Source organism: Podarcis vaucheri, assembly GCF_965113315.1.
Source record: "Podarcis vaucheri genome assembly, chromosome: 1".
Lineage (NCBI taxonomy): Eukaryota > Metazoa > Chordata > Lepidosauria > Squamata > Lacertidae > Podarcis > Podarcis vaucheri.
In genome coordinates, this window is record NC_138759.1 from 94,402,266 (window position 1) to 94,416,280 (window position 14,015).

At 43.3% G+C, this 14,015-nt stretch overlaps 1 protein-coding gene across 1 annotated transcript in view; it reads left to right on the forward strand.

Moving 5' to 3' along the window:
* Positions 1-362: 362 nt before the first annotated feature.
* Positions 363-14,015, forward strand: part of PDIA5 (protein disulfide isomerase family A member 5) — a 149,135-nt gene continuing 135,482 nt past the window's right edge. The window contains exon 1 of the mRNA XM_082235531.1: positions 363-491. Coding sequence (XP_082091657.1) covers positions 420-491 — 72 coding nt within the window. The 5' untranslated portion in view covers positions 363-419. The remainder of the gene's footprint in view (positions 492-14,015) is intronic.

The following is a 14,015-nucleotide window of genomic DNA, read 5'->3' on the forward strand; positions in this document are numbered from 1 at the left end:
CCTCTACTTTGCTCTCCCCGGTTATTTTGAAACGATTACCAGTCAGAATGAGATTTGAAGCAGCGATTGCTCTGCTCAGACCTCAGGCTCTTAGTCTCTGCAGAGGAAGCATCTACTGCTACCTCACGGAGGACGCCCGCCGCGCGCCCCCCTTCCTATGCCAATTCGGATTAGACTATACCCTGCAGCAGACGTGTTAATCGGATACTTCTTCCCACCTGTTTCCTCTCGCCCGTTACCCAACGACCTGAGCCGCCGGAGAGACTACGCTTCCCAGCATGCACCTCGGCCGCTCCGCGCTCCGCTCCAGTGTAGCAGGATTTTCCCTGTGGATTGCGCATGCCTAGCCAGACGTGGCAGCAGCAGCAGCAGCCAGAGCCAGCAGCTCCTCGTTCTGCCAGCGCGAGCGGCAGTCGGTGATGGGTCTGGCGGGGCGCAGCTTTGGGAGGACGAAGTGCTTCGCAGGGAGGATGTTGCTGCTGGCCCTCTTGGTAAGTGGCTGTTGCTGGGAAGCGGCTTCTGCTGCCGAGGGGCGTTTCGTGAAGGACGCGCGGGGCGGCGGAGGGCGGGGGCGAGCTGTCCGGGGCACTTGGGGCTGGTACACTGGTGCTGCTGGTGAGAACTGGTGATTCTGGAGGCGCCGGGCTGTGTGTGTACTTGTGTGTTTGCACACAGCTCGCCTGTCAAAGTGAAAGCGGCAGGCTCACATTGCTTAGGTGGCAGAAGTTAAAACTTCTTCGGCCTTTGGAAAGCGGGCGGGCGGGCGGGCAGGCGGGGTTTGTGTATGTGTGTGTGCAAATACGGTACCTCACGAGAGGAGCCGCTGCTTGCAAAGGCTCGCGCTGCTTTCCTTTCCTTTCCTGCCTGCCACGCTTGCGAGAACCCCGTGGCCGGTTGTTGGTGAGTTGGAGGAAACCCGGCTGCTCCAAGGCAGGCTAGTTGCCGGCTGATTTATGCCTCCACTGCCACTTAACGCTCGGGTCCTTTATCAGTCCCGAGCTCAGGTTCTCCGGCTGCATGTTTTACATTGCTGTTTCTGGGATGATTATACAATATGTCCTGTAGAGCAGCACTGTTACTATTTCTCTCTCTGTCTCTCTTGAGATTCTACAGTAGGTAGGTGTAAGTCATTCCCCTACTCTGTGAGGAGGGAGAGAGAAGTGTTGGCGACAATGATTAGGTTAGTTCAAATGGTTAGCTCTGGACTAAATTTTTGTGCAGAATATCAATCGACCTATTTCCTTCCCCCTTTTCTTTTTTAAATAGAAATAAAAGCAATGAACTGAATGTGCCGTGGTGAAACAAGACTACTTCTGTAGTTCAATATTTCAGGGGTAAATAGAATGTAATGGTGTAATCCTATGCTACTCCGAAGCAAGTCCGTTGAGTTCAGGGAGACTTGCTCCCAGGGAAGGACAGCAGCCTGAATACTGTTTGCTGAAGCTAGTGCTTCCAACCTGCTCTCAGAAAATGGGTTCAAGAGTGAAATGAGCACAGACAGGTCCTTTGCGTGTTTACTCAAAGGATAAACCCCACTGGGACTCTCTCCCAAGTGCATACAGGCTGGGTTGCTACCTTATACATCTTGCAATTCTAGGTGTGGCTATTCTGAAGTGTGTCTTGCTGAGTAAATTGGGACTCATTCCCTAGTCATTGTGTTTAGGATTGCAGCCTTCATTTTTGTGAAAAGAATAAAAGTCACAGAGTTAGGAGATAAGATGACTTGAGAGATGTGTGTATATATAGCTCAGTAATGTATGAATATTTCCTTTTCAGAGGTGGGTTGAGGAAGGATGGAGGGTTGACACTTAAAGCTCACATGGGTGCTCAAATTCCTGTGACCTTGCTTGCAGTGCAATGCACTTATCATTGTTTGTTTTCCACTTCCCTTAATTCTCTTGTGTTTTTCCTACCACCGTTTCAAAACAGAAACATTTTTTTAAAAAGTGTTTTTCCATTTCCACTGGAATTTTGCAGACTTCCCTTATGGCTCCTCTCAACTCTCAAATGCCTACTGTTACCCCAGAGAAGAATCTGAACTGTCTGTTGTCAATAATAATAAATCATTTCAATTTTTAGTGCTTGGAAGACATGGCTTAGTCTGACATACCAGGTTATTTTAGGTTTTGCAGTAAATGGTTTAAACTCAGACTTCATCCATTCATGGTGAAATGTAACTTGGATTCCTTATAGAGGATGATTATATGGATATGACTGGGTGGCATTAAAATCATGAGCTCGAAAATTCTCAGATCTCTGTATGCATAGGTACACTTTGCACAATATGAGTTCTCCTTGAATGTGCTGAGAGAAAAGAGAGGAAACCTTGAAGTTTTGGGCATTGAGTGGGAAAGCTTTATGACAGCACATTCAGAAATATCTAGGTATGGTATAATTTAAATGGATGCAGTACCACAAATGGTTTAATAACACTAGCTGCTAAAGTGGAGCTTTTTTCTGTGGTGGGAAAAAAGCTTTTACAACTCTTAATTGATTCTTTAAAGAGGCTTAACATGAATAAGTCAGAAGGTTGTTTAACATGAATGCTTGCATAAATACTTCTTTTCATTTACCCTGTGAAATTAGACTTTCTTCTTTCCCCTGACAAATAATCATAACCTAGGTAAGTTCTTAATTTTCTTACACCTGCTCAGTCAGTCAGATGTGGACTTCTGAAACAGAGTGACATGATAGCAGTGCATTAATTTGCCTACAACAAACAAAATGTATAATTGTGGCTGTGTTGCCATTTCCCCCCGCTCCCTTCCCCACCAATCCTTATTTGCAACCCCCACTCAACTGACTTGGTGTGATGGACACAAATGCTGTGCCATTCATGGAAAAAGAGTTGGGTGGTTGGTTTTCACTGACCTCTTGCTTCTGACACACTTTTATTGGCTTTGAAGGAAAAACAAAAACTCAAGCAACAATGCCCTAGCACACAGGTGGAGGATTTCATGATGGAAGGGTCCCCTAATAGGAGTCCTGTAGATAGAAAACTAGAAATTTGGGGAGAAGGCTCAAACTGTGTATGTATGTATGTATGTATGTATGTGTAGGGAAGAGTGTCTATTCAGAAGTGGCACAGTCTAGATACAGCTTTACTATTTCATCTGCTGTTTGGGATAATGCTAAATTAATTTCAACAGAGAAAGACTGAAACTTTTGGGCAAAGAAAGAGCCTGTGGTTATTGCTTGCAATGTTACTTTATGGGTTAAGTTAACACAAATGTGCATATGTCGAACAGGAAGTGTTATATGAATTTTGGTTCCCTGCTAAGAGTACTCACTCTTCCAGTCAGCTTCCAGAGCTTTGCAGAAAGTCTTAATTGAAAGAGGATTTTGTTTAATCATTTCCAAGTGTTCGGTATTTACTTCCCACCCTCTTTTAGTATCACAGTTTGATGTGCCTCCTGGACCTGGATTCTATCTACTGTTTAGTCTTATTACTGCTTCCCTACTCTCCTTTTCCTATTGCATGTGGGAACTGATTTTCTTGTTCTAGATCTCCCAAGTGCAGTCACATGGGTAGCCCCATGTACAGGTTGCCCTATTTGTATGGTGGTAGAACTAATAATAAAATAAAGGTTATTTTTTCCTTATAAAAACATAACTACATAGATCTGAACATTTTGTTACCCAACTGGATCCCCCCCCCCCAAGAAAAGATTCATTTTTGCTTGTAGAATATACCACTAGTATTCTTTGGTTTTGAGAGAAGGTGGATTAAGCCTTCTTGAAAGAGTCAGAATGATGTAAGTTTGCTCCTCCAGTTTCCAACTTGTGAAATGCTTCTGGATATGGGTCAGTTTGGTATTTTGGGGTGGGGGGGTGATTGATGGGTTGGATCCTGTTACTATGTAGGATAGGACTTGGATTAATCTGGACATTCAGTTCCAATTCTGGCAGAACTATTTTTTTATAAAAAGGTTGGCCAAAGTGGAGCTACTTGATGCATGATGGAATGGTGCTGTTTTTCAACATAGGGCATCCGCTATCATCTGTATGACTCAGATAGTCTTCTGTAATGGCTATTTTACAGTCCTCCATGCTGTTCTTTCATCCTGTATGTTTCAATGCCTGCCAGGTTCTGCAGTTTTTGTTAAAAAGATTCTCCTGTACTCTGAACCAGGAATCAATACCCTATCCCAATATTAATATTTGCTACTGATCCCTCTTCTTGAAAGAGAACATCTTCTTACCTTTTCCATGTGCAAAATTCCCACTGTGGCCTTTTGTTTTTAGGATTGTTCAAGATCTGTTCTCAGACATGCAAGTCCTGTCGCTCTTCTCAGAACCCTTTTATTGCAGTCTTGCCCTTTCTGAAATGAGGTGAATATTACATGATAAGGTTAAATTACACGATGCTATTGCAGATTATCCTTATTATTCTCTATCTTCTTTGTCTAGCCCCAGATTTCCTTAGCTACTCTTATGCTGAGCTTAGGTTGGTTCAGCCAATTTCGCTCCAACAATGTATGCAATTAAATGCTACTTCTGAATTGTACTGTTTTGAATTTATATACCTGTATTAGCTTGGCATCATTTTGTAACAGATTTAGCTTTTTATAATTTAATACATATTTGATACTCTTGCTGCATCTTGTACAGTGGTGCAGGTCCTGTTTCCAAGGCAGTAAAACAAATTAAATTGTTGCTATAAAAAAAATCCTCAAATATGCGTATGTATTTGTAACTTTTCATTTACAGGATTGCACACTGAGTGCAATATTAAGTATATTCAAGCCTTCCCCCCCACCCCAAATTCTTGTAGGTTCTGACGATTACAACTGGCAATTTAGGAAATGATCTGGAACAACTATTCTCCCCTCTTCTTGTCCAACAAAAAATTGTGGCATGGGTGGGGAAAACTATCACTTATTGCCTTGTGCTCAAGTGGGTGATCTGCAACTAGACAAGCATTGAGTGACTTATAGTACAGTCCTGTCTGTATGGCTACTTAGACCCTCCTAGGCTAAGCTATGCCACAGAAGTGTTCAAGCTCCTAGGGAGGACATTGTAGCGAATGTTCAAAATTCCTCAGGTGTGTTTTGCTACTGGCACGGGTCCAATTGCTTTTACATGGAGATCGTCGGGCACCAGGTTGGTGACCACAGTTTAAACAACTCTGCCTTAAAGGTAAAGGGACCCCTGACCATTAGGTCCAGTCGTGGCCGACTCTGGGGTTGCGGCGCTTATCTCGCTTTATTGGCCGAGGGAGCCGGCGTACAGCTTCTGGGTCATGTGGCCAGCATGACTAAGCCGCTTCTGGCGAACCAGAGCAGCGCACGGAAACGCCGTTTACCTTCCCGCCAGAGCGGTACCTATTTATCTACTTGCACTTTGACATGCTTTTGAACTGCTAGGTTGGCAGGAGCAGGGACTGAGCAACGGGAGCTTACCCCGTCGTGGGGATTCGAACCGCCGACCTTTTGATCGGCAAGTCCTAGCTAGGCTCAGTGGTTTAGACCACATTTCCATTTCCATTGTGTGTCTTTCTCCTTGCATACTGGCACACGTGACTTATAAGGGCAAGCTGGAGTCAAGCAACGTAGTTAAGATAATAGAATTGTAACATTGGAAGCAGTGTTAGAAACTGGGTTATTTGCCACATGGCTCCCGGAACCTGGGTTACAGGCGCAAAAACATAATGGCTAGGTTTTTCCAAGGCTTGCGCAGTCTTTCCAAGCCAAGGTTTGGCTTAGCATGTCATGTGAACCAGGCCATGGGGTTTGCTTTCCAAGTTTGCTTAGGATTGCAGCTTGAGTTTAAAGTAGCATGTTATTTTTCACAGGATTCTTTTCCCCTTTATTGCTTCTTGCTTTTGTTGGTCTTTTGTTTTCACCATGTGGAAGTATGTGTTGAGTGTTTGCATATAGTCTCACTAAAAGGGCATTATCCTACTGTGTTCTTGGCTTGAGATCATGTAGTTGGAGTAGCTAATTGAACTGCTGAATATGACTGTTACTTCTCTACAGAAAAAAATATTTAACCCAAAAGCTTAGAATCTGACTTTGAGGAGCCTTAGTGCTCAGTCACTTCCATAATTATTGTGTGTTCTCCTGCTTGGAGTCAGGCCTTGAAGTTGTTTTATGCTGGAGGACACCTTCTGCCAATTAAGCTTTCGGCTATTTGTCCGATGTAGGAAATAAAATGCTTTAAAAAGAAGAAGACACTAAACTGCAGCCTTCTTATTCTTGGCTTTCTTCTTCAAAAACAGAATGTACTTGAAGTAGAACTTGACAGTTATGAATTTTTAAGCGGGGGGGGGGAGAGCTTTGTTTTGAAATGTTTATTCAAAGGTTTTTTTAACCTCTCTCTGAGGATGACAAAACACAGTAAGTCCTGGTTGCCGCACAGCAGATTTTAGTTTTAAGTTCTTGAAGTATCTCAGTAGAAAATAAACTGAGGAGTGGAATGCTTCCAAGGAAAGTAGAATCTGGAATCCTGGAACATGAGTCTGTGTGTATGTCAGGACGGTTTATGTCTACGGACATCCTTCCAGTACATAAGAGTTAGCTAAAATGACTAGAACCTTTCAAATTTAGTTTAATGTCATCGCTTGCTTGCATCCATTCTTCCAGCAGACTCCCCTCCTCCCTCAATGATGATAATCTCCCACCTCACCAATTGAACAGCAACTTGTTGTCTTGCTTCTTGAGCCCCTGATTTGGCAGAACATCTGTAAAGGAACTGAGGGTGTTCTCTTGAGGTTCTGCTGTGCTCTTATTAGATTCCTCTGACGTAGTTGCTTTGTCTCTCAAAGTGAGGGGAGAGAGTAGAGTTTTCCCCTCAACCCTACAGGCCACTCACCAAAGATAAACACAAAAGCAAAGTACAGAAACGTCACAGGGATACACAGGCAACCAAACTTCCCTCGCTGAAGAAATAAAAGCAGCTGAGTAGTACAGACAAGAGGGAAAAAATGGCATGGCACAATGCAAAAGAGGTAAGAAGTTGGTGTTTGCTTCTCTTTAAATGCCAAGAGGAGTGATGGTATTCCTGTGCCCGCAATTTCCTTACTTTTCTATTTGAGTGGATTCATACAGCCATTTGAGGTGATGGCTGATGTAATGAAGCTATTACAATTGCTGGGTGTGTGGGGAGAGTGTCCCCCCAAACTTTGACATGTTCTGCAAGGTGATAAATTGCTTGCCTCCTTGTGTATGTTTCTGAGTTTTTCCAAGTAGTGATTGTGATGTTGACATGTTTTGAGATTTGCTGGCGCAGTCGTAGGTAATGGCTTCAAACATTTCAGCTGCCATCTTGAAATGGTTATGTGAACTTACCTACTGAATCTCAGAACAATGAACACACTTTTGGAAAGCCGACTGAGCGCTAGGAAGGAAGTTGACTCCTGAGACTCAAAGCTGAAAAACAAAGTGAATGATAGAGGGGCAGGTTCTGGCCTGGAAGAACCTAAATTTCTTTAAACTATCACAACTATTTTAAAAGAAGTGTTACATTTTGAACGTGAAACACTCCTACATGCAAGTAGATATCATTGGATTCCAGGGGCAGTGCCAGTCTTCTTGAGTGACTGACTTAGAGCTTGTATGGTAGCCTCTTCATACAGAAGATATAGGGAGAATATCTAATGACCCCTTTCCCATTAAGTAAAAAACTACAAAGCAACCATGGTTAGGAAAACATTAAAAGATACTACCGTATTTTTCCGTGTATAAGACCCCCATGTATAAGTCGACCTCTATTTTCTGAGCCCCAAATTAAGAAATAAATATTTTAAACACCAAGCAGAACAACTTTGATATTTTATTAAATATTCAAAACACTGGTATACGTAGTACTGTATATTTAAACATCAAACAGTGAGGCAAGTTGTGTAATGGCAGCTGCTCCTGTCAGCTCAGTGTAACTCCACTGTAGCTGCAGCTCCTGCCTGTGTGTTTCACCTTTGTCTCAGTATTTACGGTCTGTATCCTGTTTACTCCACGAGCAGCGGCAGATGCGAACGCTGATCAAGGAGCTGCAGCTGCCTGAGTGAGTGCGCTTGGGGAATGGGGGGTCTGGGTAGCCAGGGGGCGGCTGAGGGAACCAGGTAGAAGGGACAATGTCCGGAGGGGGGGCTGCTGGGGGGGGGAGTACCAGTTCAGGGTTCGTCGTGAGGCCAATAGTGAGGGGAGGCCGGGGGGAAAGAATATGGATGGCGGCATGTATTTATTTATATATTTAATTGCAACATTCCTTCTATAAGACGACCCCCAATTTTAAACTTAAAAAATTTGGGGGGAAATATCGTCTTATACATGGGAAAATATAATAAATTGAGAAGTGAACACAGTTTACAACAATGCCTTCTGTCTTAAGAATGGTCTGTGGACGAAAAACCATTGTATATCTGTTAAAAGTATCAAGCAAGCTTTCAACACTAATGACTTTGTAAACTAATAAAGGGTTTTGACAAATTGTGATAATAGTACAATTAAAATATTTTATTGTAGATTTCTTCATAAACCTTTCATGGGTGATTTAATTTAGAGATTTAATTTAGAGATTTTGTGTAGATCACCACCTTTTCAAGTTGTGGGTTTAAGGTAATAACGGTCAGGAGCTGAGGCAGACTAACTAGAATGCCTAGGTTAATGGGGCAAGAGAAGAATGGAAACCTTGTGGCCCTCCATAGCTTGTTGAACTACAATTACCGACTGTTGACTATGCTGTCTGGGGCTGCTGGGATTTGGAGTCAAACAACACCTGGAAGACTACAGTTCCTCATCCCCAGACTAAGAAGTAAGGAAGAAAAACAGAATTCCATTAATAGATCCTGTGAGTTAAAAGTGTAGGAAAAACTGTGCTGTTACCATAGTTATTCTCCGTAATTTGTAAAGTGGTGTGCTTGCCTACGAAGTAGGTCACTTGTACAGTGCAATTCTGTGCATGCCTTCTTGGAAGTATGCTTCACTGAGTTCAGTGAAGGTGATTCTCAGGTAAGTGTATATAGGATAGCACCTTAAATCACATTTTCTAATAAAGCCACAGTGGCTGTAAAGTAGTAACAAGCTCAAGGCACAAAGCAAATTTTTTACTTAATTAGAATTTGAACCCAGGTGTGTCAAGGATAAGTTCTAGATAAAGGAAAGATTTAGGTTATGCATCCTGAAGAGTATCTAAGAATAGACAGGCAGTGAAATAAGCTAACTGCTTAAGGAGAATGAATATTGTCAACAATAGCTCTCAACATTATCTAAAATGTCAGAAACGGTTATTGGCTTTGTGTAGGATCACAGAGGTGGATTTGACCTTAAAAGATTCCTCCAAGCTTTGAAAGCTAGCGGAGAATGCTATGTGGAAAGTTACATAACCAGCAAGGTCAAAGGATAGGAGCAGATGTGATAGGAGCAGATGAGTTAATTTTTCAACTGTAATCCAGAGTTCTCCATAGTATTTTGATATTGGCTAACTGTTGCATCATGGATGGTGTAATGCAGTGTTAGGATTTTTATTTTGGAGATTGTGAAACACTTGACTAAGATGGTATGGAAGTTGTTGGTAGATGCAGGTTAGATTTCAGAAATCTGAGGGTCCCACTCCTTTGATGATTTACAAATTGATTCTAACAGTACAATTGCCATAGTTCAATTCTATTTATATTTACTCAGAAGCAAGTGCTGTTGAGCTCAGCGTGGTTTACTCCCTGGGTGATGAGTATAGGACTGCATTCTCAAGGACACAGGAGCTGCAAATTCATCTAACCTGACTTTATTTACAGAATACAATGAGCTTTTCAGTTCACTGAATAATGGGATCACAAATGGTAGAATCTTGGTGAGGAGGGGGAGACAGAACTATGTCACTGCTGTCAGTCCTGCAAGAATAATTTCCTGCCTTGCTAGCCTTTTTCCACCTGGCCTGGGAGCACAGGGCCCTGACTGACTCCAGCTACAAAAGCTAAGGCTGATGGAGAAGCTAGAGGCCATCTTTGCTGTGAGTCCTGCAGTTCCTGCTGCCATGGGTGCAGCCAGGATTTTTGTTGGGGGGGCGGGGAGGACTTCGTTAGAGGGGCAGAACCGATGTGATTGGTCAGTTAGTTAAGTATTTCTATTGTTTTACTTGATCTGGAGGGGGTAGCTGCCCCCCTGCCCTAACGGCTACATCCATTCCTGCTGCTCAGGGTGCTTAGAGGTGCAGTATTGTTTAGGGTTTTTTTTTGGGGGGGGTGTCAAGTTTTCATTTTGGAGATGCTTAATTTCTGCTGTTATTTGGTATTTAATTTTTTGTATGTTTGATAGACCGTATCATGACATATGGGGATTGTTTAATTTTATTGCATACTTCCTGATTATTTATTTATTGCTTAGGTCTACTTTTGCTATATTTTTGAAATTATATAAATCTTCATGGTGTAAGCCGTGTAAGCCACCTTGAGCATGGTTTAACTATGAAAAGGTGGCATAAGTGAGCAATGAATATGATTGTAAAAATGTGGAGATTTTAATAAACCCTAATAAACTAACAATTAAAAACAACAATCATTTCTAATTCAGGCTGGCAAATAACAACCTGACTGATCTACATGTGGTAAGTAAGGAGCACTTTCAAGTGGGAAAGGTACAGTGGTACCCCGCAAGACGAACGCCTCGCAAGACGGAAAACCCGCTAGACGAAAGGGTTTTCCGTTTTGGAGGCGCTTCGCAAAACGAATTTCCCTATGGGCTTGCTTCGCAAGACGAAAGCCCATAGGGAAATCTCCGGGACAGCGGGGAAGCGCAGCGCGTCTTCCCCACTGTCCTCAGACCTCCTCCAAAGCCTGGCGGTGGGGCGGAAAGACCTCCTCCCGCTGCCAGCCTTCGGAAGGATGCTCCGAAGCCTGGTGGCGGGAGGAGGGCTCTCTGCCCCACCGCCAGCCTTTGAAGGCTGCTCCGAAGGCTGGCGGCAGGAGGAGGTCTTTCCGCCCCTTTGCCAGCCTTCAGAAGGCTGTCCTGAAGACTTGCGGTGGGAGGAGGGTTTTCCTTCCCACCGCCAACATTCAGAATGCTGTTCTGAATGTTGGCGGTGGGGAGGAAAACCCTCCTCCCACCGCAAGCCCCGGGAACAGAGGAGAAGCGCTGCGCCCCTTCCCCTCTGTTCCCGTACCTGTCCTGAAGGCTTGCGGTGGGGAGAAAAGCCCTTCTCCGCACCGCCAGCCTGGCAAGCGGTTTCCATAGGAACGCATTAATTGATTTTCAATGCATTCCTATGGGAAACCGTGCTTCGCAAGACGAAAAACTCGCAAAAAGAAAAAACTTGGGGAACGAATTAATTTAGTCTTGCGAGGCACCACTGTATACACAAGTTGGTAGTTCTATTCCTTTAAGCTAAATTTGGCTTTGCACCAGTAGCATATTACTCTGTCATTAACTTCACTGGCTTCCAGTTTGTTTCAAAGTGTTTGGCAGCTGGCTACATGAGAGATGGCCTTTTCTGTGGTGGCTCCCAAATTCTTGAATTCTCTTGTGCTTGCCTGGCATCTCCATTGTGCACATTTAGGTGCTAGGCAAAGCCCACCCAGTTTTCACAGGCTATTATTGGATCCTTCTCCTAGTTTTAGCACCCACCCAAATTGTTGTTTTTGTGTGTGTTGCCTTTCTCATTCTTTCATAGTTTTAATTTGATATGTTGATCCTCTTATTTGTATTTGTTTTGGAAGCCCCCATGAGGCCACCTGTCCAAAGGCAGAGAACTGGTTCTGCAAATAAACAATAAAGTACCGTGGTATGTTGGCAGGTGAGCTAGTGACTTCTGAGGACTCATTTGCGTGCCTGTTTTAGCTGCTTCTTCAAAGTTAGGAGTCTGTGCAGGTGTGTGTGTGTATGTGTGTTTTCCTCAATGATGTACTCGGCTCCCTGAATTAATTGATGTGGGAGGGAAGCCTTACTTTGGTTGGTTGATCATGCCAACTGAATAGATGAAAGTTTGCAGCTGTAAATACATGGTGATTCCCTCAGTGCCAGTAGTATTCATAAGGACACTCTTCCCATTTCCACCTCAGATGGTTTTTCAAAGGAATTCAGGATTATCATTACTCTTTTCCTTCTTTCTTTACAACATATACCTGTTGTTCATAAGAGACTTAACCCCAAGAGCCCTTTTCTTTCCATTTATATACAAAACTAAGCGGAGAGTTCGCTTTTCAGGTGGCAGAAGCAACTGAGGCTGACAGTTCTCAGCTGAAATCAATGTCAATATTTCCTTTAAATCAGGATCCTTTGCAGTACTTGGTTCTGCCCTGAAGTTGTTTGTTTTTGTCTTGGAAGCCCTTTTGCCACTGATGCTTTAATGCAAGAGCGTTTCATGTTCCCAATTTGACGAATAAGGAATTCATTAAGTTGGCCTTTCAACACAAAGTGGTAACTTGTCTTGCAAATTTTATCACGGAAGTGTCATCTTCATTCATGATTAATCAAGAATACCTTTGTTGGCTTCGCATTTTGTAAGTGCATTTAAATTTAATCAAGCAATCCGTCAATGAAAAGTCAGGTGCCCAAGTTAACACTTTCAGTTGATTTACAGTCCCTATCCATAGCTGTCAAGTGTCCCTTATTTGAAGGGACAGTCCCTTATTCCAGCGCCATGTCCCGCTGCTGTCCCTTATTGATGGATGTCCCTTAAATGTCCCTTAAATGATGTCCCTTAAATTTCAAAGGAAGCAGCTCCTCTCCCTCCCTCCCTGCCGGCCAGGGAGGCTCCAACTGTGTTGCTTGGCTGTGTTGCTCACCCAATAAGAAGTCTAAGAACGACTGGGGGGTGGAGCTTGCATGCCTTGTGTGTGGCTAGTTAATGCAAGCTGAGGGGTTTTTTGAATGCTGGACGCCATTTTGGTGCACGTGCTGCTGCAAACTTCGCAGTGCAAAGCCAGGCCGTGGAGCCATCTTAAGTTGAGGCTGTATAGGCCTTGTGGTGCATGTGATTCAGATTCTATTCAGTTGAACCTCTGGTTACAAAGTTGGTTGGACAGTGTTCTCGAACCTACCAGCATGAGTTTGACCAGACTGCAGGAGGACAGGAAGACTGGAGTGCCTGGAACTGGTGAGGCTGCAGATCCCTTATTTTGGCTGCTGGTCCCTGTCTTATTGGGTGTTCAGGTGCTTGTCACCCACTTACTTGCATTGAGTTAAATGCATTGAGTCCTGTAGTTCTCTTGCAGTGACTATCATTATTGTGATGATGAAGACTCTTGAAGAACCATAAGCAACAGTGCTAATAATACAGTGTCAAGATCAAAAAATAACAATAAAAAGTGACTGATATTTGTAGCATATTCTTGTTGAATTAGAAGGACTTTCTGTTGACATACCAGTTTAATCCATTTTTCAGAGATGAGAAGCACGGTGTAGATAAGTGCAAATTGGTAATGTTCAACAAGCCCTATCTGCTATTAAAATCAGTGCAGCAAAGTAGAAACATCTTGCTTGAAATGCACCAGCAAAACAAAGAATATTGCAGTGCTGTTCCTAAAGCTGTTCTTAGTTTTATGACCTTGTGTGTTTTCTCCAATTTCTTGACTTCTGCCTGTTGGGGAGACTTCAGCCTGAAATGATTGAACTAGAATATATTGGCAAGTTTGATCCTATTAATTTAGAACTTAATTAAGAGCAGGTATTTCTCTCCCAATGTGTTAAATTAGCAAGCAGCCCTAGGAAGATTGTATTAGCAGTAATTATCACTACAGTGGTGCCTCGTAAGACGAAATTAATCCGTTCTGCGAGTATCTCCGTCTAGCAGTTTTTTTGTCTTGCGAAGCAACCCTATTAGCGGATTAGCGCTATTAGCGGTTTAGCGGCTATTAAAGGCTTAGCGGCTTAGCTGCTAAAAGGCTATTAAAGGCTTAGCGGCTTAGAAAAAGGGGGGGGAGCGAAAAGAAATCTCAAGACTCGCAAGACATTTTCGTCTTGCGAAGCAAGCCCATAGAGAAATTCATCCTGCGAAGCGCATTGAAAAACGGAAAACCCTTTCGTCTAGCGGGTTTTCCGTCTTGCGAGGCATTCGTCTTGCGGGGCACCACTGTACTGGGTACA